The 27,819-nt window shown below is 38.6% G+C and overlaps 5 protein-coding genes across 5 annotated transcripts; 3 read left to right on the top strand and 2 right to left on the bottom strand.

Annotated features, from left to right (window-relative positions):
- The first annotated feature begins 776 nt into the window (after positions 1–776).
- On the top strand, positions 777–2,990 carry LOC121639115. The gene is made up of 6 exons (XM_041984340.1): positions 777–979; positions 1,632–1,774; positions 2,132–2,193; positions 2,286–2,399; positions 2,581–2,679; positions 2,764–2,990. Exons 1-6 carry the CDS (start codon positions 872–874, stop codon positions 2,886–2,888), a joined length of 651 nt encoding a protein of 216 aa, XP_041840274.1. The 5' UTR covers positions 777–871; the 3' UTR covers positions 2,889–2,990.
- A 1,985-nt stretch (positions 2,991–4,975) lies between these two features.
- Positions 4,976–7,216, top strand: LOC121639114. The gene is made up of 6 exons (XM_041984339.1): positions 4,976–5,124; positions 5,242–5,387; positions 5,543–5,604; positions 5,686–5,799; positions 6,269–6,367; positions 6,962–7,216. The coding sequence occupies exons 1-6, from the start codon at positions 5,008–5,010 to the stop codon at positions 7,144–7,146; spliced, it is 723 nt and encodes a 240-aa protein (XP_041840273.1). The 5' UTR covers positions 4,976–5,007; the 3' UTR covers positions 7,147–7,216.
- A 4,532-nt stretch (positions 7,217–11,748) lies between these two features.
- Positions 11,749–18,381, bottom strand: chic2 (cysteine-rich hydrophobic domain 2). The gene is made up of 6 exons (XM_041984348.1): positions 18,066–18,381; positions 16,633–16,687; positions 15,749–15,904; positions 15,584–15,640; positions 15,426–15,485; positions 11,749–14,302 (listed from the first exon to the last, which is right to left on the bottom strand). The coding sequence occupies exons 1-6, from the start codon at positions 18,197–18,199 to the stop codon at positions 14,252–14,254; spliced, it is 513 nt and encodes a 170-aa protein (XP_041840282.1). The 5' UTR covers positions 18,200–18,381; the 3' UTR covers positions 11,749–14,251.
- Positions 18,382–18,912: 531 nt separating this feature from the next.
- rhbdd2 (rhomboid domain containing 2) lies at positions 18,913–21,205 on the top strand. Its single transcript, XM_041984331.1, has one exon. The coding sequence runs from the start codon at positions 19,635–19,637 to the stop codon at positions 20,607–20,609; it is 975 nt and encodes a 324-aa protein (XP_041840265.1). The 5' UTR covers positions 18,913–19,634; the 3' UTR covers positions 20,610–21,205.
- Positions 21,206–21,917: 712 nt separating this feature from the next.
- LOC121639113 (OCIA domain-containing protein 1) lies at positions 21,918–26,842 on the bottom strand. Its single transcript, XM_041984338.1, has 8 exons — positions 26,659–26,842; positions 25,392–25,476; positions 24,950–25,003; positions 24,804–24,851; positions 22,873–23,002; positions 22,560–22,732; positions 22,202–22,360; positions 21,918–22,118 (listed from the first exon to the last, which is right to left on the bottom strand). The coding sequence occupies exons 1-8, from the start codon at positions 26,710–26,712 to the stop codon at positions 22,081–22,083; spliced, it is 741 nt and encodes a 246-aa protein (XP_041840272.1). The 5' UTR covers positions 26,713–26,842; the 3' UTR covers positions 21,918–22,080.
- Between the last annotated feature and the right edge of the window lie 977 nt (positions 26,843–27,819).

Here is a 27,819-nt window from a genome sequence, read left to right as displayed (position 1 = left end):
GATGAGACAGTTGTGTGATTGTAGGGTTGACTGTATTTGTGAGGTCCAATCATCAGAGCAGCAGGTGAGCACAAAGTTCAAAGAAGCTTCAAATCAATCCTTGATTTCGTAAAGCTGCACCATACTGACTTTTGCTGGAAGAATTTAACCTCAATGTATCTCAAGTCTTTGCTACAGCCCTGCCCCGGAGATTTTAGGATTTTCCACTACATATGCTGTTGCTGTTAGTGTTATTTTATTTTATTTACTATTTTTAACAGTCCCATCTGTTTCACATGTTCTCATGTTAAACTGAAAAGATAAGTTTTACTTGTATTTATGTCATTGATAGGCAACAGATGTCTAAACGCAGCTGCATTAGATTGTGCTAATTTGCTAAATAGGGGTCATTGCAGATGCATTTTATTGCCTACACACAGAAATCTGCGTTATGTACTTGCCACTTTTACTCCTGACTTGAAAGATTAAAAAAACGTCTATAATCATATTTACATCTATTATTATATTAAAGTACCTGTTTAGCAATGAGAACAGAAAAACCTACAAATGATTCAACATTCAAGCCTTTGTCCAGACTTACTAATGTTACTGTGAAGTCAAAGAAGATTGTAACTGTTGTTTTATAAAAACCATATAGGTATAAATCTCACTGTTCCATGTGATCCGATCAAGCCTCCTAAACAGACCAAAGTCTGCCCTCTTTCCCCCTCCTGGCTGTTTACTTTGGTTACATCAGCTCACTGACACATGAATATATGCGGCATCCAGAGGGGAAGCTTTTGAAGTTTTTTAAGTAGTGAAGAGGCACACGTGAAGAGTGTGGACTCAAACAGGAAAACCTGGAGAAAATCAGCAAAGAGCCATCGAGAGCATGAAGTGTGTTGCAGTTGTGCTGCTGAGTCTTCTCTCACTGGGACGTTGTGCCCCTTTGAGCAGCTGTGCCCCGCTGCTGAAACGGATATCCATCAGCCCTGAAGAAGTAAGTTCTTTTCTTTTTTGTTTGCTTTGCATCACAAGCACCCTGCAGAAGTTTAGTTACTGTAAAGCTGAACATAAAGCATGTAAAAAAAAAAAAAAAAAAAAAAAAAGCCAGAAAAGCCAGAAAAGCTACTGCTGCTAAATAAAATGTTGTTACTGAGGTTTTAAATATGCATGCACAGATTCTTTTGTCTTACTGTTTCCTACAGTGTAAATAAGAATGTATTTAAAAGAAAGGTGAGAATACGTCTTATGTAATGCTATTTGTTTATCTTTTCACTGCTGACATAACTAAAACACTTATGTGACATTATTCCACTGCTGTCCATTAAGTTTATTTACTTACAAACTAAGCATTACCTAATTTAATTTAATTTAATTTGATTAATTTAATACAGAATTCTGGGCTTCTTCCAGTAAATTTTAGTAAACTACATTATAGCATCAAAATCTGTAGACTGAGCCTTAAATTACTGTGCTAAGATTAGAATCTTTACTTTGTAAAATATTATTTGCAAATCCATTTCAAATGCCCCACTGACGTGCATCAAACTGAAACGTGCATCAAAGGAACACAAGAACTGAGGAAGTTTGGATTTCCAACTTCCATCATCTTTTATAGTGTGTGCTGTTTTTGTGTGCTTGTGATCCAGATGTTGGGAAAGTGGATGTACATCGGGGGGAGCTCAGACATCCCAGGAAGCCGCTCCCTGGCCCACCTGATGACCAGTGTCTGGGTGGAACTATTCGTAACTTCCCAGAGCAACGTCCTGAAATTCGTCCAGACTCAGAAAATGTAAAATCTTCTCTCACACCACATCAAGTCTGCATCTCTATACTTAAAGAAATTACATTTCCAGCCCAGAACCATTAATTGCATTAATGCATCTGGAGGATTTTCTTTGTATTTGGTATTTTGACAAACTTAATCATGGCCAGATTAATAACCTTAATGCTTTATGAATAATAATAAATGCTTGTATTTTTTAATTACTTAAATATGAACTAATATTTAAAGCTGCAGAGTTTTGGTTTATTAAAGTTTAGTGAACATGACTTTTTAAACATAATATTAGCGTCATTGACAATAAAATGATTGTCTGGGCATTCCAGTGAGCTATCAGAATAATTTCCTTTGTATTCACCTTTGCAGATACGGCACATGTTCCAGTTTAGCCTACAATGTGATCTTTGAAAACAGCACCATGTTGATCGGTGAGTGAAGCGGAGTCACACAGATCAGTTATTTATGATGGACACCAACTCTTCTTTGTTCTGCTTACCTGTTTATGTTGTGTTTTATGCAGAGCAACCTTTCTATCTCAAAGAGATCTACCTGTCGACTGAGTGCCCGGACTGTCTAGTAGCCCATGAAGATATTGTCTCTGGAAATAACGCTTTTAAAAGTCTTCTCATGTTCAGTAAGAAACTAACAGCAAATGAATATTCCTGATTGTGAATTCAGAGCATATTTTCCATCTTTATACTGGTTTTAGGCACAAAAATCAGTTTGCAAATAGGCTTACTTTCTCTGAATTTATTTATGTAAATGATTAATTACTTTTTCATGTATTCTGTTGAAATAAAATCTGTCATTTTTAGGCAGGAGCAGGAGCGTTTCACCTGCTGCACTGGAAATGTTTAAGAAACAAGCAGAATGTCTTGGGATGCCACCACCGATCATATTAAGCACAGACAACGGTGAGATTTGAGACTTCTCCTCTTGCCCACATGTGCTACTTCCAGTGGTTGACTGTCATATTTATGATCTTTGCACGTACACAGAAATGTGCCCAGACGACATCCAGCCGTCCGAGGGGCTCAGTGCCCTTAACTCCTTGCTGGAGGCCAGGACGGGACACAGAGTTGCAAGATTTCTGGATACCATTTTTGATCTGTTTGTCAACTGATTTATTATAAATTTTTATTTGTGATGAATGCATTTTTACATGGGAGAGCTGTAATGAAATTTAAGACAAAATCTTAATTTTCGTCATTGAAATTAGTGTCACTGGTAAAAGTAAAATATTTGGATGTAAACAAAAACTAAATCCCAATATGACAGGCATATGGCATAGTTACGTAGTCACAAAATGAGGTCTGACCTTTTTTTCTGCTGAAACAATCTCTCACCACCCAGAAGAAGAGAGTTTTGATGGTAGTTCATGTCTTTTTAATGTTCTCTTCATTCACATGTAGTTTCTTCTGTTAGATGGCAAATAGGGCCTGAAAAGAAGTGAAGGCCACAGTGGTGCAGCACTGGCAATGCTTCAAGTCAGTACTGGATTTCTCCTCATTACATGTCAAGCAGGACAAGAATGGTGGTCCAAACCTTGCATGTACTGTACATGTGTTTATTCAAATCAAATCAAACCTGATTTACAAAGCGCTTTTCATACTGAAGGCAACACAAAGTGCTTTACATGGTAAAAAAAAAGAAGCAATTCATGCATATTAAAAATAAAACAAGCCTTTATACACATCAAAATATATTACATAATAAAAAACACCCATTAAAATCTTTTACACACACAAAGCAGTTGTCCCCCCTCCCCATTTTGCACAAATATGTCTGCCTAATTTCTGTCTCTAAACTGAATAAAGGTGTAAAATACTAAAAATGATTAACATCTGGCTTGATGCTGCTGTGGGGAAACAATATCACAGGGATCCGTCCACATCAGCAGCCAGTCCACCCATGTCCACAGAGGCCGCCGCCACGGCAACCACCCCAATCAGGGCAGACCAAGGCCTACACCACAGCCATAAGGCTGCAGGGCAGGACCCAGCCACCCAGACAATGGCAATCACCATGGCAACAACCCTTAGACCAAGCAGGCAAAACCCCCAGCGAGAGGATCCTCATGAGAAAAACACTGGAGTTAAAACAATTTTTCAATAACCTCAAGAAACAATAAGAACAACTAAGAATGAATGAATGAATGAATGAATGAATGAATGACTACATAAATAATAAAAGTAATACAGTTGAGTAAAATGAAAATAATATAAGGTGAAATAAAATTATGTAAAATGAATTAAGATCAAATCGAAGCTGAAAAGGTAGGTCTTTAGCCTCTTTTTAAAAACATTGATGGTGTCTTTCCAGATTCACAAGAGCCCCGTTAAAATGGCGACTAATTTACGCCATCAGAAATGATGACTTTTGAAGGGAGAGCTGAGGAGAAGCTGGACGGTCCCACTCCTCTTTGGTCCAGCAGATTCATTGTGACCACAGCTGCCATTCTCTATGAGTTTGGTGTTTTATAGTTCTTTTATAGTGTTACTTCATTCTCCTTATTTTCATAGCTTCTGTAGGCTTTGTTAAGTTACATTTAGGTTTTTTGTTTTGTTTTATAACTGGTATTACTTCAGTCTGATTTTTGGATGCTCTTAGGTGGTTTGGCTTTCTGACCAGTGTGTACCCTGTCTCTTGTTTGATCAGCTGTGATAGGCTCCAGTCCTCTTGCAACCCTGGGTTGGACTAAGTGGGTATAAGAAATAAATGGGTGGTCTGGTTTCCTGCTGTCCATACACACCTGGATTCTATCACACAATTACCATACCTGGCTTTTGTCAGTCAGTAACTCCCCCGGACACCTACGGTCAGCATCACATTCTTTGCCTCATTTACTGTCAATGTCTCAGCATCCATTAAAGTTTGCTCTATTTCTGTCATGCTGGGACATTTGTTTTTGGACTACCTGCCAGTGCAGCATCTGTTTGTTGATTAGATTTTATAAAAACTATCTGCCTATCTTCAGAGCATTGCCTGCACTTTTCTCATGATTAGGCTCCAGTTCCTAAGAAGTTCTTGTCAACATTTGAAAATGTTTGCCACCTAAGTGGAGATGGGAAAGCTTCCTCAGATGAGGAATTAATTGTTTATTCTCTGCTAATGTGTCTCATCGCTGAGATTACAACACTAAAGTAAACAATCAAGGACACTGTCAGTGCATGTGGGCTGAACCTTGTTACTTTAAAGCGCCACCGTAAAGTCTGAACGCACACAATCAGCAGGAAACCGTCATGGAGCTCGTTCACGTTGCGGTGGCTGTGTTCAGTCTTCTGTCTCTTGGACAGTCAGCTCCTGTGACTGACTGCGAAACTCTAACCCAGCATATTAACATCCAAGGAAGGGATCAGGTAAGACACTCTAATATCACGTTATACAGCTCAGTTATGCATAATTTACTTTTTAAATGGATAGATTTTTCCTTTTTGGGATCAATAAAATGTTTAATTCAATGTCATCTTTCACAGCTTCTGGGAAGATGGACGCACTTAGTAGAGAGCACAGACATACCCGGATCCAAGGTGCTGACAAAGATGTTTGCTCAGACCAGCTGGTGGAACATCACTGCTGCTGACCAGATAAATGGCCTTCGGACTTCTCAGCATGTTAAAATGTAATTTCAAACCTAAATTTATAGGTTGTTTAATAGTTTTTTTTAACAAAAACAACAACAATGTTTCAGTGTATTTAACAGTCATGTCTTACTTTGACTATACACAGATTTAAAAAAAAAGAAAACATATCTTGAATAATTTTTTCTTGTTAAAGGTTGGGCCTTTGCTTCAGTCTTTCAACAAACATGACTTTGGAAAACAACAGTCTTGTTATAGGTGAGAGAGTCACTGACCAAACAGACTTGCTCTTTGTTGCCTATCAGCTAAAATATATTGTGAATGTAAATGTCTCTGCAGCGCAACCCTACTCATCGGTTGATGTTCTGCTCTATACTGGCTGTCCTGACTGCTTGGTTTTGTACTCAAACTCCACAATTGGAAGAGGCTCATACCGCAGTCTGCAGCTCCTGAGTAAGAACAAACACACTGAGACAAATGGCATGAATAAAAATAAATGCAATTAAGATTGATAATAGAATTTCTTTGTAGCTTATTAAATGAGTTACATACCTCTATAAATTCAATGCAGATACTTTGGCTTGACCTTCCTTTTTTTCCCATCTTACAACCTTTTCAGACCTCAATGCTGCAATGTTTGTGTTTCATTAAACTATCAACTATTATTTCTGCTTTTATCTAGTCTGTTCAAAGGATATTGTACCTGAAGGTTTTTTTTTTCTCAGAAACCTTTAAAGAGGTTTGTTCTGATGCAACTTGGCAAACTAAAGCTGTGCTGCCAAGTCTTTTATGGAGAGAAACTAACCATATGTGTTCAACCTTTATCTAATAGTAATGTGGTTAACATGAACATTTCACATGCAGAGTCTGAAACGTAGCTCCTGGGTTTTACAGATTTACACATTTGTGTTCTGTCTTCCAGGTAGAAGAGCTAAGGTCTGTGCTGCAGAGCTGGAAGAGTTTTCAAAGCAGCTGGAGTGCCTGAACCTACCGTCAGCTGTTGTGCTGGATTCAGAGAAAGGTACAAGCTCTTGATCAGGTTGTGAGGCTTAAAAGCCAAAACAGAGCCTCATTTAGCAGTTTGCATTGTATTCATGCAGTTCTCTCTTTTTTTTCAAACATGAAATGTTTCTGGCATGTTTTTCATGGGGTTTAAAAATAGAATATACCTGAAGTACTGCAATGGACCGGTGACCTGTCCAGGGTGTACCCTGCCTCTCACCTGCTAAAAAATGCTGGGTTAGGCTCCAGCTTTCCCATGACCCTTGTCATGGGAATATACCTGAAGTACAAACAGGAAGGAAATGTAAAGTGAGTCTTTATTTGGGCAGCAGCTGCACAAAGAGAGCAAAGCCTAAGAGCAAAGAAAGTAAATAACATATTATAAATTCTTTATATAAAGTACATTACAAACTGGTGTGTATATAACACATTTAAAACCTGCCTGCAAAAGCACAGCAGGAAACTAGGACAAACACACACAAGCAAACAGCTGGCATAATAAAAACAGATCGTTAGATCTGACCATTGAACCTGACTCAGTCCTTCCATTTTCTTTACTTTTCAATACAATGATTCATAACATTAAATCATGACTCACTTCTCTCCCTCTTAGGTTTCTGCCCAGAGCCCTCTGTCTCCTCGGAAAAGTCCTTTGATTTAACCGACTCCTTCAATAACATGGGCTCTGACGACTTCAACTTGATGGAGAAGCTTTTCAAAAGTGATACAGGACTTAAGGAGATTATTGACCTCTTCACTGCGTTTTCCAGTTCAGTTTCTAAAGATGGGAAAAATTAACAGCCAGAAATGTCATGTCACAGTCTGGAAAGAGAATTTTTCCACAGAAATAAAGATGATTACTGACTGACTTCAAGTTCTTCCATTTCTTCCCTTTTAAAGAATTACACATAAATAAATAATTTAATTTGTTTTCAGTTTAAGGCGCAATTATGAAACAGTGAAGGATTTGTTCTTATTTCTTGTTAACACCTTAAATCTGATGATCAGCTCCTCTGAACAGCTTTATTACTGATCTACTCCATCCATGTAAAATTCAAGGAATTTAATAAAGTTGAAAATTATGTGTACAATATACCAGTATTATATAAAAATTAAATTTTTTTAATAATGAATGCAGTGGTAGAAAAACACTCCCTAATCAAATGAGTAGACAGATCTGCAACTTTTACTTAACAAATACAGATTTGTTTTTAACTTATGACACAACATATCTCCAATGTGACTGCTGGGATTCTAATTGTGTGACTTGCATGCTTCCAGCAAACAAAGTGGTGGCGAAACAAACCCAAATAGCTAATGTTTACCTCTACCATGGCCTAGAGATTCTTCATGGGAGCCAAGTCTATTAAGTCTTCATTGTAAATATTGCTAGAACATGAAGCAAAAATGTAAAATCAGCATTAATGAGTTTTTCTGGCGTTATTGTCGGCTTCTTACTTAGCAGCCTCAGTCCCCACAAGTAAAGCAAAAAGCAGCAATATCTTTAATTGCCCTGAGAACTTTAATTTATCCACAAAATACTAGATAAGGAGCCTAATTAGGTGAAGAAAATTCATTTACAAGCCTTTATTGACGTGATCACTGCAAACTCTGCTTTGATTTGAATCCCAACAAAAAGTTCACAAGCTTCATTTCCCAGCATCTTTTTATTAAAGCCTTGGCTCGTTCTCCCGTTTTTATGACTTCACAAGAAACCTTGAAGTGAGCCCGACTGATCTCACAATTTGAATGACTGGAAGAGCTAAAAACAACACAAACTTAGGGCATTTTTTCAGCAATCAAGAAGATAAATGGGGACTGACGACCACTTCATGTTACATTGAACTAATAAAATGGATCAAGTGAAGACAAACAATGACCAATTTGTGGCCACTTCTCTATTTGTTGTGTCATTCTGGTCTTAGGTAGCCCGCTGAACTGTTGCAGTAATTCATTTTTTTTGTTAACTTGTCCTGTCCAGCATCATAGCAAGCAAAATGATAATCTGGTTGCTGTATCGTGCTGAACAAATTTGCTCTGCCAAGGGGAGGCCTATGGTAAGGCTCCTCTTGATAATGTGATTAATGTATTTATTTATTTGCTTTGAATCACGGAATCTATGTAATCTTGCTGGACCTGACTGGAGGGGACAGAAAAAGATGGAAAATAGCAAAAAGAGCAAAAGGGAAAGAAGAAAGGAGACAAATAGATCACAGACAGAAGGAAACGACCCTTCAATCCACACCATCACCAGACAACAAACTGTTACACCTGTACATGAACACACCAGAAAATTTCCTACAACTTTTACAAAAGCAGAAACATACACACAGAAGAAACTAGTCATTAAGAGTTTTTAAATAATAACAAAATCAAAAAGACATAACAGCGACCAGATACTAACTCACAGAAAAAAAAAAAAAAATAAAAAAAAAATTATCACTTAGTATTAAAACCCACAGGACAACTCAGTGACTGTGTCAGCATGCAGAGCATGAGAAACAAGAAGTGATCAGTGATGAAGAGTGGTGAGTGAGATCATGCAAATACGACCACGCCTCCACGGAGGCCAGAGGCAGACCAGGGCCAGAGGCCCGGGCCCCCAGCAGCAGACCCGGAGCACCAACCCAAGCCACCCCACCACGAAGACGACTCCAGCCCCACCCGAAGGGCGGCAGAGGAGAGCCCCAGCAAGAGCCCCCCACGGTCCACAGGTCCCAGTGGGCCAAGATCAGCAGCCGCCGGCCCCGCCAGGGACCGGCCACCCAGGGCAGTCCAAGCGAAGGGCCCAGGGCCCCAGGAGCCCAGAGGCGGCCGCCCCACCCCCCAAAGGCAGAGGGCCCGCAACATGCCTAGGAGGACCAGGCCCCCCCAGACAGCCACCCGGCGTAGGCCAGCACACACCCCGATGTTCCAGCCGCACACCCCGGGAACCAGGGTGCTATCGGCCCCACAGTAATTCATAAGGTAAAGCAGCAGCTCTCATGATGAGTCCAGCTTCATTAATGCTGCTACATTTTAGTTTTTAGCTTCAATCTTTTTAATCATTTTCTTTGCAGTAATTAAATGTTGCCAGCTGAAAGACTGCGGCTGGTTTTCTCCTTGGAGCCATTGCATAATCACTTAAATAAATAAAGGAAAAGTCAGTCAAGTTTAGGCAAGTTCAGTCAGTCAGCTTATGACCTAAAAGTGCCTCATGAAGGTCAGCTGTTTTGCCAAATTTCCTCACTTGTCATTTTACCCAGATAACACATCTGAATAGTACAAAATAGTTTGTTTTCTAATGCGTGTTTTGACTAGACCAGCGGGTCCAATGTTCCAACCAAAGACTTAAATTTGATTGGCTATTTTTCTGAGAGCAGGACTTTGGTATCAGGGTCAATAACTTCCATTTTCAAATATTTACAGTCCAGTTGGAACTAGCGTTATTTAAGATCGTGTGTCACAATGTGTTGATTGCTCATATCACTGAAGTGAATTACCAGTAGGTGACTTGAACAATCTGGGTAATTTTGGATATACAACTATGATGAATATGCATAATCACATTATGGATATATATTCTAGAGTATCTTTTACCTGTGCTGCTTAAATGCATTAATACTGGCACAACTGGTTTTACATGAGGTGATCTAAACAATAAATACAGAATATAGCAGTAAAGAATTCAAGCTGATTTAACTGACTCTAAGTTACTACAGATGCTTTAGTTGAGTCAGGCAAAGACGTAAGTCTACACAAAATATGTGGCAGGACTTTCTGAGGTCTTCAATAAAAAATGCTAAAGCTACCTACTAAACAACTGGAGCATTAATAAGACTCAAATGCAGTAGTAAAATCTATCTATCTATCTATCTATCTATCTATCTATCTATCTATCTATCTATCTATCTATCTATCTAGAATTAGGACAAGCTTACCTCTGTGCTTTTCATATTAACAGCACTCAGAGAGTGTTTAGGAACTCAGACACTGCTTGTTGAAGCAGGCAGGCCAGTCTAGTACCTGGACTCTTTTTCTACAAAGCCACACTCTGTGGATAGAACGTGGATTGGCATTGTCTTGCCAAAGTAACCATCAGTGTTGTTGACATTTGGCTTTTGCTTTGCATAGTAAGAGTTGTAAAGACGCACTATGGCATTTTTGTAGATTTTCTCAATGATCCCCCTATCGACGGCTAATTCAGCATCCATCTTGCATTCTTCCTGTACTGTGAGCTCTCTCCAGCCAGTAAAAGACAGTCTTATCGCTTGTCTCATCTCTGGCTCTGTGCCTTTCTCTCTTTCTCTTCTTCTCTTCCTCCTATAATGTCTTCCTGCGTTTCTTTGCTGAATCAGCTATGGCGCACATTCACAACAGCCGGTTTGTTGATGTCCACTTGCTAGCATGTGATGCAGTGCGGTTTCTCAGCCTCGGGACGCTGCTGTGTAGCGACGACTCCAGAAATGTACACAATAGATGTCACTGTGCCTTCACACAAGTCCGGATAGCAGAGTTTTATATTTTAATATTTATAGCATCAATAAAGTGATTCCAAAGAGGAGCACTATCCATCACAGACTAGCCTCTCCAAAGGACCAAACTTATCTTCAAGAAGCCTGGAGAACTATTCCTGAAGATTGTTTAAAGGTACAGTGTGTAAGAATTACACACTGTGGTAGTGGAAAAGTAAAGATGAGCATAGAGGTTACTTCAAATGAAAAGCACAGTTGTGAATGGACAGTAGCCACCAATGGCCAATATTCTTCCCGACATTAACATGTTTTCATCTGCAAATGGATCCAATGGCCTCACGTGTGGCAATGACTGCACTACAGGCAACGCTGGTGTTTTTTGAGGCATTACTTTTCCCAAACGGTGGTCAAGAACCTATCAAACAAACCAAGTACTGCAGTTTTAAAGCACCCTCGGTTCTCACTTCATACAGAGATGTTTGTCCATTCAGAGACACCATAGTAAAGATGGTGGCACAAATATAGCCGCTTGTAGACCAGTATATACAGTATATTTCATATAAATGATTCATTGCCAGAGGATGAAAACACAACACTTCTTTAGATACTAATAGACTGGTTTTAGTGATAGATAAAATTTCCTGTCGTTGATCTTTTTGTTACATATTATACCTTTAAAGAAATTGAAATATGTTGAGATGTGCATTTGTTTTGAGGTTGTATGAAAATAAAAATACTTCATTTATCTACAATTGCAACCACTGCAATGTATTAGCTCACTTATAAAGTACAGGAAAAAATTGCAAAAAAAAAAAAAAAAAGTGTTGAGGTCTCCGTGGTGAACATGACTGACAGCATGTCACCTTTAGTGTGGCACATTGGTCTGATTATAAACCACTTTCTTTCAACAAGAAAATAAATAAACAAATGCCACGTTACTCCAGAGGAGGATGCCCACAGCCTTGTTTGTTTATTGTTAGTTTCATTACTGTACATACATCTGCTCATAAGTCATCTACACATATCTGTCTCTCACACACACACCCACACAGAACTCTCAAGATTACATAAAAATGATTTTTTCTGTGCAGGATTCAATTAGATTTATGAAGAACATTTACATCTGCATACACTGTGCACACACGCACACACCCCAAAAAAATCATAGGTCTTATGTCTTGATTTACACCTATCAGAACATAATCAAAACGTAGAAAAGGTGACAGATGAACCGATAGGCAAACCAGCAGTAATTAAGTGACTCTGAGGACTTTTTACATATAAACTAGTTCTACATCTGTGTGTGGGTCCATGTGTGTATGTGCTTCCGCTGTTATCTGAACAGGAGGACCACAGAGACTTTAGAAAGGGAAGAGAGGCGTTTCTACCCCCACCCCCCAGCTTGAAAACAACTGCAAATGCATCATTTTACACATATTCCAACAAACATTCAAGCAAACGTGTGATCTGTGTATTAAAGTCGACACCCTGGTGTAACTCTGGAACATACCTGATGGTGAGGTTTTGCAACGCTACATTTTTGTTGTTTATCTCCCCTGAGTGCCCCACATACAATCTGTCCTTAAACAAGGCGGCCCTGTTCAAACACTTGATTTCCATGATCACAGTCACCCTGTCTGGATGTTTGGATGCTGGCATGCAGACACAGTAGGAAAAGCTTGATGTAGCAATCTCCGTACAGCTGTCCTTGTCAATCCCATCTGTTCTCTGGGTTTCTTAAAAACTTTGAAAACATCTAATTAAAATTACGTGCTTCATGCTAAACCAGGATTGTTAGCTAGAAATCTTTCATGAACTTCTGTCATCTTAAAGATGTCCAACTTTGTCATTTCCAATGACTTATGAGAGAAATATCTCCACTTCCCGCAGCTTAATGCTACTTATTCAGCAGCAGGTTGCTGGTTGTTGGTGTCCTATTTGGTACCAGGCAGCAGGCCTGTTTATTGGAGGGATTTGTTCTGTCAGACTAGGACGAAAACAGCCATTTTCAAAATAAAAACACTGATTAGTGCTCGATTTGGGAGCAGTGTGGTTCTACTCAATGTTAACTGTTAATCTTGCTTCATGATGACCCTGGTAAATGCCTTACAAGGACAACTTAATCCTTTTAGTCAACCCAAACATGAGAAAATACATCTATAACAGCAGATGCATATTTTCACCATTAACTTTAACACTTAAATAACCCCGTAACACATAAGTGAAACAGACCATGTACACGAGTGAAGGACGTTGCGACCGTGTGCTTCAGTGTTGTCACATGACCACAGATGAAAAGAACAATCCCGGATATCCTTTGCCAAATCAGGGCGCCATTTTTCCTGAATGCATATATTGTACGCACACTAATAACCCAAAATAACCCAAAACAAGAAAACAAATCGGTTATGGTAATAAGATGTACCAAAGCACCCTGCTTTACAGAGTTGAGTCTGTTTTCATGTATGATTTGTCTGATTTCTAAAAGGTTTTAGCTCATTTCTGTGACACTCATACATATGTTCTCCAAGCATCAATTGTCTCTTTCATCAAAATGGTAAACAAATCTTGATAGAAAAAAAAAGAAAAAAATTTTCATTGCCAGTGGCTTTTGTTCCATCGCCACTCAAAAGCGGTTGCTAGGCTGCCAGTTCATCACCTGGGCACACACAATGTTGAAAACAAACCGAGCCAGGTAAGCCGTATAGCTCAGAGACATGTTTGTGTGATGAACAGTGCAGTCAGAGTGTGTGATTGTCCCTGGGTGGTGCACAGTGAAGTGTGCAGAGATGTGAACAGAGGCGAGAGGGTGTTCGGTGGTTCTGGCCAGTCTCTCCACTACAGTGTGGATTCAGATAAAGGCTCCTTTGGAGTTCCAGCTCATGTCACTTCCACAGCCTCCAGTACAGATCCAGAGCACCACGACTGTTCTGAAAGCACTGGGGTGTATTTTTTGCAGGTGAATCCGAGTGCGACATTTGAAAGTGTTTTTATCATGGTCTGACTGTGCCATGTGCTTAGGTTAGGAAACAAAGTTCCAGTTATGTCTCACAGAGCTCCATTTGAATGTGCACTCCTTGTTTTAGGTCAGAAATCTACAACACACCGCCCGTGGCTGCTTCACCTGTAACATCCCACAGGGTGGTGGCCAGGTAGCAGTAGCTTCACGGTGCACCAGTCTAACCAGAAGGCCAAAGTTAAATGTTGAATTCCCTCAAAAAACAAAACTGGGGCTACTGAATTGTAAACAAGGATGTAGATAAGGTATGTTTGAGGACAGGGATAAAAAAAAAAAAAAAAAAAAAAAAAAAAAAAAACACAGCGGGAGGACTTATGTAAACACAAATACTGGAGTAATTCAAGGGGAGTTGTTATTCAGGAACTTTACAGCCGCTGTGATTCTGTGACAGCTGAGCAGCAGCAGCGAAGTTGTAGCTCGGCTGTGGCTGTTAGTCCGGTCTGAAGATGGGGATCTTAGGAAGAAACTCTATTAAGATTACCTGCAGGGTAACAGAAACAGGTTCTTAGTGGCGAGTCAGGGATGAGCATGAAAACAACAGTTTCACGAGGTGAAAACTTTCTACACTGTTTTTACAGAAGTCATAAAAGATTTGACATCTCACCCCTGCTGCTTACTCTGGGAATAATATACAGAGTGTTGTAAAAATAAAATAAAAACATTGATTCTCAGATACTAATCGATTCTAAAGTTTAGTATTTAGTTATATATTAATTAGCATGGGTATCAATACTTAAATGCCACTTTGGCGTCTGCTGGTTCACAAAAACAACTAGCCACCTCTTATTTTAAACAGGCACTGCAGTGGGCAGCCCTACGGCATCTTCCTGCAGAACCAGTTGTTTACCATGTTGCCAACTTAGCAACTTGTCATAGTTAACGGGTTTTTAGACCTCTCTAGCCTCACTTTCTTTTTAAGGACTAGCAACAATTTTAGCGACTTTTTCTGCCGTTATTGGAGACTTTGAGACTGACACTGATTGTTTACTCTTCGTAATGAGTCGTGGATGCTACCGCAGGCCCCTCCCCCATCCTTGTCCTCGAGTTGCAGGACGAGCAGAAGACGTTCTTTTCTGCTCCATAACCAGCGCGAAGCTGCTACTGGCTGATCACACCTTGGCTTACAGTCACGTATTAATGCCTTTTAATTTAGACAAAAACAATTTGAAGCTAATCTTTTAAAATATTTTTTAACAATTTAGTTTTAAAAAGTAGACAATCTTAACTAGTTTGTTTTTTCTATTGTTCACTCGATCTAGTCAAGTATTGTGAAGAACTGGGACAAAGTGCATGTATGAAGACTATCTCTGCACAAGCGAATACAGCTGTAAAATAATGCATTTATATATTATTATTTTTTTATTTTATTGTTTGGATTATGTTGGTATTTTTGTGGTGTTTTGACTCTGATTAAAAGAATAATACATTGTTGCTCCTCCATAGTATCTAAAATATGATCGAGCATCGTCCTTAGCGTCGGTATCGAGTTTGGAATTTTAGTATCTTGACAATCCTAATATGCAGTAATGCATACATTATCTAATTTGTTTTCTTGGTGATAACACAAACAGAGCTCTAATATTTGCCAAAGAACATATACTTACATATTCCATCATGTTGTTGGTTTCACACTTCCTTTTGCTAAGTTTCCAATGCAAACACAGCTGCAAACAAAGAGTACAAATGATCAGAGAAATGTTTGACATCCTTTAATAAAGTTCATTATCAATCCATGCATTTTATTGACATATTCAATCCTCACTTTGTGGTAAAGTCTGCTGTTTTCCCACTCTATAAGTTTCTCTATCGATCTTCTTGTCTGGAAAGGACAATGTTATGTTAGTTGCTGAATTCTGTGCTGCTGGAAATAGGACAGAGCTTAGCCTGGGATGCTTAAGAGCGCGAGATAATGTAGCAGGCTTCTCACCCTCTTGCTGAGGCAAATGACAGGCCACAAGCTGAAGCCCAAAGTGCAGCAGCAGCAGAGGCAGCCACACAGGAGCCACCGCACGTTCACCGGCAGCGTCTTCCTCAGGCAGCTGTTCACACGACTGATGCTGGCTTTGAATTCCTCTGGTGCCACCTAAAGGAAGGCCATGTTCATAAAACTGTTATGATTCAGTCTCTTTTTGATCACCATTAAATGCTGCATTTATATAAAGTTGTTTCATTTCTTTGTTCAACCACAGATATTTAATGTGTTTTACATTAGTGAACAGAGAAAAGCCAAAGTAGGAACCACAGAGAATTAAAATGTCAACACTACACTGGATAGTGACTAAAATGCATATCTTTGAAAAAAACAAACAAAAAAACAACAACATTAATTTATTAATTATATGTTAATTAATCATGTTATTAAAACCTGCCTTGAACAGGGGACACACAATAGCTAGCAAGTACAGGACAGGGCATTTTGTAATACCAAGAACTTCAGATAAGTGCAGAAGAAAAGTGTGTGTATGTGTGTGTGTCTGGATGAGGATTTAGTCAATCATGCTGTGGTACATTAGATACAATAAAACAGTTTATATGCGTTTATATAAACCAGATATCATGTTTGGGTGACCCTGAATGCAGCTTTGATTGATTTGAGATATTACGTTATGACCAAACATGTCCCAATCATGGTCAAACAGTTGAGTGACACCAAAACCAGGTCATCAGAACCGACAGAGACCCTCTGAAGAGGTGCTATGTGAATCCTACGTGGTTCATCAGTCCAAATAAAAATCTTTATGGTAATGTATACGAGTTAATTGTTATAAGCAAATGTAGAGATACAATTTTAGCACTGAACAACACACTCACCTTTCCTGTAAGCGCTGAAGGAAATTCTGACTCAAATTTGTTACTAAGTCCAAACCTGTAAAGTACAAAGAAAGAAAAACATTAACTATTGAATCAAATTTAAACCCTGTTATCATTATTATGCCTGACATTTAATATGCATCCGGACAGACATGTTGAGATGAAACATCACAAGAGCATCTGCTGGTTCCACTAAGAAGATGAAAGAAGTTAATCACAACTGCAACAACAACATATCCATATTTACTCTGACAAATCTTTCAATGAGAACAGCAACACTGAGATGCTGCTGATTAAAAACAAAGCACAAATATACTTGTCTGTATCAGTCTCACCGACTTAGCGTATGAGTGTAAATATAATGAAACTGTGTGCTGCAAGTAGAGTCAGTTTAGCACTACATACTACAACAATACATAACAACATACATGACAAACTGAATTGACTGTCCTCATTATATGGATTAATGCAGTTTTTTTTAGAAAAACTTGAAAAAAAATTACTTAGGCTATTATTTTAAGAGGGCTATGAAATGTGAATCAGACATACTACAATTTTTTCATCTATAGTGTCAAAAAAGCTTTTATTTTTTCCAGTTGAACTATTAATCAAACTAACATCAAATGTAATAATATTCTTTATATAAATAAAATATATAAATATTTCTGATTAAGCAATATATACAATCAGTTTATATGAGAGAACTGTGGCTATATATATATATACATATATATATATATATATATAGCCACATATATATATTCTTATCTAGTTATTGATTATTGGACATTGAACATCTAGTTTAGAATAAACCATTGGTTTAATTATAAACTTGGGACATCTGTCTTTAGCTTCTGTACTGACCATTTACTGGGCCATCAGTGAGTGTTGTCATTAAACTATGGTTTCTTAAGTTTTCGTGTTTTCTTTCTTAGTTCCTTTTCAGAGTATTTTCATGAATATATTATTTTGTATACAATTATGCATGTATTTTTATAATCATGCTGTGCTTAGTTGTCTTTGTCAGGGCATTTTTTACAGAAACAGATGTTTACTATCAAGAGTAACTATTTCCTGACGGATTACAAATGAAAAGATTATAATGTACGAGTGTTGCAATCTGGAATTATAGCGTCTCCTGTTGCAACGACACGTTACCCTGAGTTGACAGTGGCTTAAATAACACGATTAAACGTTCTTTTGTTGATTCACAACGATAGATTCACACAATCAGACTAGTGGAAAAATGGAAAGTCAAATCTCATCGGCCACTTGCTCCCAGTTAGCCTGCTGTTAAGTTAGCATCTAGCTTACTTCGCCGGGTCACCAGGGACGGCTAACAGTTAGCAGCCCTTATCCACGGAGACTGTTCCTCTTTCCGTAATAAAGATTAACTTTTGTCTACATTCCCGTGAGCATCTTCGGTTGCTTACACAGTGACGTGGCCAGACCCTCGTACCACCACCGGGTCCGGAGCGTACTTGAGTAGCTGTTCCTCCGCGGCCCTGTCCTCGTCCTCCTCTTCCTCCTCTTCCTCTTCGTAAATCTCATCAAAGTCCTCCATCATCGCACGACTCGGTCTCGCGCTTCCCGGCAGAGACACCGGGAGAGACACGATGCCGACAAACAACGAAACCTTACCGAAACAAAATTGTACAAAAAAGAATGGGAAGATGACCACAAAAAATAACCAGCGCTTCACATACTCCTGCGAGCTCCGAAACAAAACATCAACATCCGCCGCAGTAACCGTACGACACCGGAAGAGGGACAGACGGACTTACGATCTTCTTAAAGAAACGAAACTAAGCAATTTCTTCTTCTTCTTTTTTTTCTTTTTATTTTATTCGTTTATTGTAGTTTCCCCCTCACATCGAAATGGTGCATGATCAGTTAAAAAAAGAGCAAATATTTAGAATAATTGGTTTAATGGGGAAACTTTAAAGTAACGTCATATCACAGCAAGTACTGCTGTGATATGAATTACAACATTGAAAAAAATGTTCTGAGCCACTAGAATATAAAACTTAGTTTTAGACTATAGTCACTTCGAAATACATTAGCAATTTTAATTTTGACTTCACCCTGAAATATTTAACCTTATAGAGAAAAGATGTAGTCAAAACATTTTTAGACCCACCAATATTCATTTTTCTTCTTAAAGACAACATTTCCTTTAACTGCGATATGCCATTGTTGACATAATTTCTTATTGTTAATGTGCAGTTAAATTTTCTGTAATCAGTATCAAATGAAATCAAACATTGACTTAAATTTTTAACTGTTGTTGGGACAAGTGGTGGTGAAAGAAATCTGTGGAAAAGAGGAATATATAATATAACATAACAGATTAACATCCTCCACAGAGTTAAAGAGTAAATAAGAATTAAGATGAAAATGTATAAAAAACTTTTGTAAAATTAAATTATTAACTAGTCACCTGAAAATCATAAACTGAGAAGGAAGACAAAAACCGGATTTTGGCCCAAAGTTCCTTCAAAATAATAAGTGAGTGTAGTTACTGAGTTACACTAAGCCTTCCACTTGATCTTAGAGATTTTAACTATTCTTGTTTATAACTGAAATACATTTAAAACGTGTTACATGAGCTAATTTACTACACAAGTAAAGTATTTTAAATCGTCATTGTGTGAATATATGTTGCAAAATATTATCTTGCAAAGACGTGACCGGAAGTTTCCTGCTAGCAACTGAGGGCAGTTCAGCTGCGTGAAACTACGGAACTGTGAAGATTTTCCATCAAATTATTTAATTGCTGGATCTAATATTTATTTTTATTTTATTTTTCTTCTTGTAACATTATTGTGATCAAGCACGAGTTCAACCCGAGAGGTTTAAAGGATTCGTCAGCTCAAAATGGTTTGAAAATGGTTATACTAGTCCAGTTCCGGAAGTGTGAAGGCAGATGATTTAGTTTGGTAAACCCCACAAAACTTTTGCTCCAAGTCCTTTGTCTTGCATGTCCTTATTTTTTTCTCAAGATGACCATTACTAAAGACTTGAAGACTATCTTTAATATCAAAGATGTGGTTCCTGCTCCCACATGCGGGATTCTCGTAGTGGTCCTATTGTCATGCATTCTGTTTTTTATCCAAGCTTATTTAAACTTGACTCAAGGCATCCTCAGTATCGGTGCAACCGTTTTTGAAAGTGGACATATTCACAGGCTCTTCTTGTATCCCTTATACCACAAAACTTTGGCGCAGCTTCTCCTGAACATTACAGTTATGCTGTTTTTGTGTAGCAGCGTGGAGAAAGGCGTCGGCACGGTCCGTTTCATGTTTTTGTTCCTTCTGCTCTCCTCCACAACGGGCATGATTTACAGTTTCTTGGATCTCCTGCAGGATGTCGGCATGCATAATCATACTGAGGGTTTGCTTCCTGTGACTCTGGCCTGTGTTGCTCTAACCACCATGCACACGAAGATGACCAAAGCTTTTCTGTGTGGAGTTAGTTTCCCTACCATGGCTCTCCCTTGGCTCCTCCTCATAATCTGCAGCGCCCTCATCCCTCACAGTGTGCTGCCCTGCAATATTATTGGGACCCTGATCGGGTGGGCACATGGTAAAGGATGGCTGTCTCTCATTGACTTGTCTGAGGCCAGGGCTGGAGTGCTGGAGAAGATGATGCTGTTCAGGTTGTTGAGGAGCATCAGTGGTGTCATGTTCATTCCTGCGTCCACTGAAGAGAGGAGGAAGACGTTGCTTCCACAAATAAATCCCACGCCTGGATCTTATCCTGTCCAGGCATATGCTCCATTGTCCAGCATCAACACTGCTAATACCACAGCCACAAAGTACGAAGGCTGGCCGAATTCAGTCGATTCTTTGCCTAGTTACTTGCCTCCTCCCAATCCCTCAGCACATAGCTTTGGACACACTCATGGACACTATTCAGAGCAGAGTTTTGGCCACAGCTGCAATCACAACCACAGTCACAGTCATGGACAACAGTAGCTGTGGTCATTCAATTAGATACAATACTTCTCTATATTAAACTGTTAAAACACCTGTGGGCTCTAAGAGCATCTCATCATCGAACTGTGTGACATATAAAATGAAACAACTGGAGTATCTTCTCACCTTCGCCATTAAGATGTTTCTCTGAATGTTAAAATATTACGAGTCCCTTTTGTAATAGACCCTAGTGTTTCAATCCTCAAAACATGTTGAGGTATCCATGGGCAAGATATTCAGCCCCACATTTTCCTCAAAGTCATGTAACACCCTTGCTTATATTTAGGTTTTGTTCAAGATGATGGTTTGAACAAAAGTTTATAAACTGCAAAATGTCATTGTGCTAGAAAAGTGTGTGTTTAAACCCTAGCACATCTATTGCTGTACACAGGCATAACTTACGCTCCTAATACTATCATGAAGTGATGAAACTAAGTTTGTCATAGACACTGCAACCTGGTTTTGATGCATCTTGAATTTAACATGATTTCCCTTTTCTAAATCTTTTTAAACATATTCAAGGATGACAGAAGACATAATGAAAGGATGTGCCAAACATTTGCAGCTATTTCAAGATAATACATCGAAGTGTAATACACAAGTGTATGTATCCCCCATGTGGATGGTTGTGAATGTGACAGAGCACTCCTCTGGATCTATGTGATGGTGTTCTTGGGATCTACTGCAGTTTGTGTGATGATTACCACTGGATGCTGAAAGGCTGGTGCGAAGGTACTGTTGCTCCTCTTGATAAAGAGGATACTGGTCAGGGCAACTTCGGATCCGATTGACAAGGAAATGAAGCCATACTGTTTGGACTTGCCCAGATTATTAAGGTCTGTTTCAGGAGGGCTACTGAAAGAAGACATTTAGATTCAGCAGGCAGAATATGCCCCTAATGTGTAGTTTTTATTCCACAAAGTGCTCAAAGTCAGCTTTAACCATGTAAATTCTCTGCTTTATTATTATTTTAACTGCATGGCGTGAAGGGTTCGTTAAAATTCTCCACTGTGGGGAAGCAAACTTTCTTAAATGCTCCATGAGGGCTAAAATGTTTTCTTGTTTCCATATTTCAGTTTTGTACCAATATTTCTATTAAAAATACGACTTTAAATGTGTTCCTATGGTTTTTTTTCTTTACATGCTATAGAAGAAGCATTACATGTAAAATAATTAGGTATTATTTACACGTCGAATGAAACAAAAGGATAACTGTAAAAGTGAATAGTTTCAGGGAAAAAAAAGTAGTGGGGGTTTAATTATTGCTTGAGAGGAAGTTTAAGATAAAACAAGCACGCTACAGTCAAGTTAGTGTCAATGAGATTTCAATCATCAAACTGGTTTAATTCACATTTCCAACAACATTATTAATCAGAATCTCGTACAACTACATAAAACGTGGTTACTGTGACTCCCGTGTTCCACATCATCAGTGACACCAGAGGACGTATCACTTCTTCAGTTCAGACAGTTATTCTTCCCATGCGTCTCCGTAGATGTTCTTCTTCACTATAATGAAAAATAAAGTCAGGCTTTCACAGATGAAAGAATTCATTAACTTGAATATCTGCATCTCTGAAGAAGCAGCTGACCTTCTTTCTTAGGTCTTTCCAGCTCTCTCTGTGGTGGCGTTTTGAGCAGTGTGTCAGCCTTCTGAATGAGCGTGACCTCGTAGTTCTCCCTGTTCTTGAGCCTCAGATCCTCATAAAGGATGCTCTTCCTCTTTGGCTCTTCTTCATCATATGACTGGACTAAAGATGACAAAGAGGGTTGTCCAGTTAAAATGAATGGGTTAAAAAAATAAAGATATCTGTACTTGCTACCAGCTTTTTGGACAACTGAAACATCTCCAACTTCACCTTTTTAACTTGTATGGACTGTGCTTTATGTCCTTTAAATAAGTTGAAATGATTTGTGTCCTGTTGATGAAGTTGTTTCTCTATGTTGTACCTGGAGCGCTAAAGTCATCTGCCCTGCTCATTTGAGCAGTTGGCTCAGGATTATAGCTGTATCCATAATCTCTGTTGTTGCTGGACGTGGTGCTGGAGTCTTCTGCAGGCTGGAACATGGGGTCAAACGACTGGGCGTTTGGCTCACTAAACTCTGACTGGGCAGCATTTGGACTGGGAAAGGAAAGTAAACAATAAGGCTACGAGGACTGTTGTTAACAGAGGTACTCATCCCAATGATTGTAAAACAAACATGCAGTTCAACAACACACTAGCATTTAATGAGGCTGATTTCTTGTGTGTTTTCTACTTACTGATGTGGAGGCATTCCTGCTTTCTGTCTGAGGATTTCTCCCAGAGGGGAGTTCTCTAGCCTCTTGAACTTTTCCTGGCATGTCCTCATGTATGACAGTTTCCCAGCCAGGTAGCCACAGAAACCCGCAACTAAATGAACAAAGGCACTCAAAAATATGTTTTTCATACAGACTGGAAGCAAATGTCTAAAAGAGAATTTAGTCCCGATTTCTAAACATTTTTTTTGTCATGACACCCACATCCTTCAGATGGCGCATGATTTCAAATAGGGGGCACATGATAATCAGACAAGTAAGCAATGCAAGTAATATAGCCATTATACTGTAGCTTAACTTCTTCTTAACAAGAGCCTCCTGTACAGGGCGCAGCATAAGATACGTGCAGTACAGAACATCCTTGCACACACTAGGAAGCAGCAATCATAACATATCAAAATGATGGGGAGACCCTCAACTAAAAAAGCCTACCAATCACTGGCATCCAAATGAAACACAATGCAAACCCCAATCGATTATGTGAGAATGTAACAAACACAAGAGAACAGCTCTGTCCACTTCAGAGCTTCTGCTAATTTCTCCACAAACAAGGTGTCGTATGAAAGCAGAGAGTCTGCTGATTACAAAGATGTCTGTCTCATCACGGTGATGTCCTGCTATATTCCACCTCAAACTCTGCTGATGTGTCCTCCTACCCAGTGCTGTGCTAATTACTGAAAAAAAGTAACTAGTTACAGTTACTAGTTACTTCATTCAAGAAGTAACTCAGTTACTTTGATTACTTACACCAAAAAGTAAGTAAAAGTAACTCTTTAGTTACTTTTGTAAAAAGAACATTCTTAAATAAAAATCACCCCTTACAAGCCTTACAACTTTATTACAATGTTGTATGAATTATAATACAAATAAAAAAAACAAATTAATTTTTAATTCTAGTTTATTTAAATCATTTTATTTGAAAAATTAAATAGAAATAAAAAGTAAAATAACAGCTGCTGAAAAATGAAATCTATCCTCCATGTTGAGCCCTCCAGTTTTTCTCCTGCTCTTTATTATATATTTTATTTACATATTTTCTTAGTTATTCGCAGACATTGTCACAGTCTCTCTCTCCCAAGTGAAGTGTGTGTAGGTAGGGGCATGCCCTGTAACCAAGGAAACGGGGCGGACTTTACAACGCTGCCCGTGTTGTGCTGCATCACCGCTGTAAACAGGAAGAAGCTCACAGCTGCTGGCTGAGATGTTAATATAGCTAGTACTGGACTAACGCACCATAGAGTACCAGTAACTGAGTATTTTAAGAGTAAAGCATTAGAGTATTAGTTACTGACAAAAGTAACAGCATTACAGTAACGCGTTACTACCCCGACACTGCTTCTATCAAACTGCCTTGGCTTGAAATGAAACAAGAAGATCCTGGTAGTTTACATGAAGCTGAAGGAGGTTTTATAGTGAAGTATTCAGTCTTCCCATGACATACTATCTTGGAGTTCACTTCTTTCTGGATCCTCATGGTGTCTCTAAGGTGAATTTGGGGGCTATAACTCGACTCCTCTGACTGATGATTGATGGAGGTGTTGACATCGAGTGATAGGTTCCTGGGATATTTACCTGAGTAACACCTCTACATGTAAATCTGCACAGGTTCATCAGACATTACAAATTACTGGACTGGGCTGCTATCCTCTGGTCTTCACTGAAAGTAATGTGGTTTTCTTTTAGGAGGCGATAACCATTTTTTATGAATTCCAGGTGAATTTACACTGACACACAGCCCCTTCTGTAGTAATCTCACAGCCCAGCTTTCTTTTGAGAAAATAATCATAAAAATAAAGACACTGTGTGAGAAAGATTCCCCTGAAGTGTTTTAATACAGGCTGGGGTTTTATTCTGATGTGCTGCTTAACTGTATCATGTTTTACTGATGAACTTACAGGCCACTTTAGGTAGAGATCCAAACCTTGGAGAAGCAGACAGAGTCCCTACAAATGATAACAGATTGCTCTCAGCTTAAACTTTAACAGCAGTCAAAATTAATGTTGCAAATTGGTTGTTAATTCTTTGACTTAATGCATATTACCTCTGGCAACAAGGGCTTGGGTGACAGCCATGCTGATCACAGAGAGGGGCATCGCTGTGAAGAAAGCAAACGTTAGAACACATTTGTCCATCGCATAATGTATTAAGCCTTTCAGTAGCCTAGGTGGGGAAAAATGTGTTTTCAAACCTGTGTTTTACTGCTCTGAGAGCACAAGATACAACTTGTTTCAGGATTTATGTTTTTGTATTTGCATGATTTAGTTCATTTGTGCACAAGAACAAATGAATACACAGAATCGACACACCAGATCTTTCATGTCTCAGCTACAGTATGTAGAAAGGTAGTACCCTGTATGCTGAATATTGTACTTGTGGCCTCAAAGAAATACATTTTCTTGTCTATAGCCACTGACTGGCTCCATATGTTTTGGATTTAATACAGAATATCAACCTTGACCTGTATGTGCAGGACAGAAACTTACATCTATAAATTAAGCTCTCCTTGTTACACTCCTTCAACACCCTCTTCTCTTCTTCTGTGGGGATGTAGTCCATGCCCATAGGCGCCTGGAGATATAGCAAAAATTGTAATATAACACTTTATATATATATATATATATATATATATGTGACAGTAGCCAATATTTTATGTGTAAAATCACACAAGTACTTGGGATTTCTATTAAAACAAACAAAAAACACAATGTAGACAAAACTGCCTTTAAATAATTTAGTAATGGTGTCATCAAAGTTTTACCAGTAGATCACCTCAGACTATTGTGCATCTTTCATCATAAGTCTTTCTTAAAATAAAAATATATATATATATTTATAATCTATTACCATTTGTAGGGATACATTATTGGTAAAGTTTTAGTTTAAGTTACTGTTTAATGAATAACATGTTGGAAGAAGAAAGTGAGGAAGGGATTATTATGGTTGCAATCTGCAATGTCACCACTAGATGTCCCTAAATTCCAGGACGCTGCTTCAGTATGCTGCAAAAGTTTAATCTCCAGATGTTTTCACTCAATTGTAAACTCTTGAGCTTCCACTTTGTAGACTTGTCCACCCAACATTTACTTAATATATTTACATAAAACTTCCTTTCTCCTCTCTCGTTTGTTTGTTTGCACTGTAAACTGGTAATGTTACTTATTTCTAACTAGCTGCAACACTAGCTATTTTTATTTTATATGCTGTGCCGATTTGTAACTCTCCTTCTCAGCATGAATCCTGCACTCATCAGTAACTTTATTCGTTACATCTGTGAATTTAATCCAATAAAATACACCAGTTCTGATTCATATTCAACCGTTAGGAAGCTGCAACGCATTCAGTCTAGGAGGTGTTGGTGGACTGGATTACATGACATTACATTTCTAGGTGGTCCTAATATTTGCACCCTCTGTTATTGCCACGGAGTATACAATTCAAGGATTAACTCAATGAATTACCAGGACCCAACCACACAAATACGTCGATTCATAACAAAGTGATCTCATGCCTCTTTGGAGGTAACGAATGAACACAACAGTCCAGCTAGTTCCCATGCAACTTTTCCTTAATTAACTGGCAGCAGATCGTTTTTAACCAACACACGCAGACTCAGCGTCAGACTGACGAGATTAAATCAGAAGGAAACAAAACGCAGTCTGTTTATGTCTGCACTTCTTGCAAAGTCAACGCTGGCTAACGTTAGCTAACATGCTAGCAGGTCGGGTAAAGCATGTTTGTGTAGCAGTTCACCTGTGCTGCTCTGCGCTGCCCTTCCTCCGAGAAACTTGTATTGTTGGACGACATATTGACCGCAATGTCAGTGCTTACTAAGTCTTTAAATCATGCGGGTCATAAAGGTGTTACCAATTCCACACCGCTGACTTGTTTAATGCATGGTACAATGTCATTGCTTCTACACTCACGTAACCCGGAAGTAGAAGCTTGTGCGTGTGTACGCGCTAAAGCAGGTTTCCCGTCAGTATTCTCATACTCCTCAGAGTACAGGATGGGAGCAGCAGAGAACAGCCATTAAAATACATTAGAGTCAAATTTCTTAAAGAATATGCAATCAGAAAAGTTTGCCTGTGTATCTGTTAATTTAAAAGCTAAAAACTTGTTGTGAATTGTCCCCTAGTGTAGTTGTAGTCCTATATTATACATTAAACTCTATATTATACATTAAACCTTGCACAAAAAGAAAGAAAATAAATGTTGGGTTGTTTATTTCTGTGTTGTAACATTTTTTTGGCAATAAATCTATACTGTTGGAAAACCAGTTTATTTCTTTTTTTGAAACTGTGCTGCATTGGTAAGGAAAATACTTTTCTAGGATGAGCAGCAGAGTTGTGGGTTGCGTCCCAAGAAAAATTAGTCAAATCTTCTCTTCCAATGCCAAGCAACTTATGTCCAACGGTTTAACACCTAGAGGATATTCTTCATGAGAGATTTAAGAAGTTCCAACTTCATCTTTCCAGTCCCGGATCCACTCCACTTTTATTTGCATCTTTTAAGCCAGTCACAGAGTGTACATAAAAGGTGAGGATGTGATACTGATTTGAGAAAAAAGTGACTTACAGTCATTTAAATGTACAGTATATAATGCATTCTTGCTCAGTATTGTTGCACAGGTTTTGTCTTTTTAGTATTAGTTACTCAAATTGACTTTTTTATTTCACTGACGTGATCATGATTGAGATGAGACATAACTGTGGACCTGAAGGGGAAAAAGAAACATTAAATGACAGAACCAACATTCCTGTTGTACATGCAAAGGTTTCCACAATGATAAAGAGCTCATAGCCTGATAAGCACACCTGATAACAGAACAACACAGACAAAGAACATGTGGAGTAAGTCCTCTTTACTTTAAAAAAGTCATGATAAGCTAAAGATAAAATTATACTGCATTTA

This window comes from Melanotaenia boesemani, chromosome 4 (genome assembly GCF_017639745.1).
Source record: "Melanotaenia boesemani isolate fMelBoe1 chromosome 4, fMelBoe1.pri, whole genome shotgun sequence".
NCBI classification, from domain to species: domain Eukaryota; kingdom Metazoa; phylum Chordata; class Actinopteri; order Atheriniformes; family Melanotaeniidae; genus Melanotaenia; species Melanotaenia boesemani.
This window is presented reverse-complemented; position numbering and strand designations above follow the sequence as displayed.

What these genes read in the sequence shown, in the direction of transcription:
- LOC121639115 (XM_041984340.1), top strand. Translation starts at nt 872, where the DNA reads ATGAAGTGTGTTGCAGTTGTGCTGCTGAGTCTTCTCTCACTGGGACGT. An exon ending in TATCCATCAGCCCTGAAGAA is followed by an intron (nt 980 to 1,631) that starts GTAAGTTCTTTT and finishes CTTGTGATCCAG; the next exon opens with ATGTTGGGAAAGTGGATGTA. An exon ending in CATATTAAGCACAGACAACG is followed by an intron (nt 2,680 to 2,763) that starts GTGAGATTTGAG and finishes GCACGTACACAG; the next exon opens with AAATGTGCCCAGACGACATC.
- LOC121639114 (XM_041984339.1), top strand. Translation starts at nt 5,008, where the DNA reads ATGGAGCTCGTTCACGTTGCGGTGGCTGTGTTCAGTCTTCTGTCTCTT. An exon ending in ACATCCAAGGAAGGGATCAG is followed by an intron (nt 5,125 to 5,241) that starts GTAAGACACTCT and finishes CATCTTTCACAG; the next exon opens with CTTCTGGGAAGATGGACGCA. An exon ending in AAACAACAGTCTTGTTATAG is followed by an intron (nt 5,605 to 5,685) that starts GTGAGAGAGTCA and finishes ATGTCTCTGCAG; the next exon opens with CGCAACCCTACTCATCGGTT.
- chic2 (XM_041984348.1), bottom strand. Translation starts at nt 18,199, where the DNA reads ATGATGGAGGACTTTGATGAGATTTACGAAGAGGAAGAGGAGGAAGAG. An exon ending in CTTCAGCGCTTACAGGAAAG is followed by an intron (nt 15,905 to 16,632) that starts GTGAGTGTGTTG and finishes GCCTTCCTTTAG; the next exon opens with GTGGCACCAGAGGAATTCAA. An exon ending in ACAGCAGACTTTACCACAAA is followed by an intron (nt 15,486 to 15,583) that starts GTGAGGATTGAA and finishes CTTTGTTTGCAG; the next exon opens with CTGTGTTTGCATTGGAAACT.
- rhbdd2 (XM_041984331.1), top strand. Translation starts at nt 19,635, where the DNA reads ATGACCATTACTAAAGACTTGAAGACTATCTTTAATATCAAAGATGTG.
- LOC121639113 (XM_041984338.1), bottom strand. Translation starts at nt 26,712, where the DNA reads ATGTCGTCCAACAATACAAGTTTCTCGGAGGAAGGGCAGCGCAGAGCA. An exon ending in GCAGGAATGCCTCCACATCA is followed by an intron (nt 22,733 to 22,872) that starts GTAAGTAGAAAA and finishes TTCCTTTCCCAG; the next exon opens with TCCAAATGCTGCCCAGTCAG. An exon ending in GGAAAGACCTAAGAAAGAAG is followed by an intron (nt 22,119 to 22,201) that starts GTCAGCTGCTTC and finishes TTTTCATTATAG; the next exon opens with TGAAGAAGAACATCTACGGA.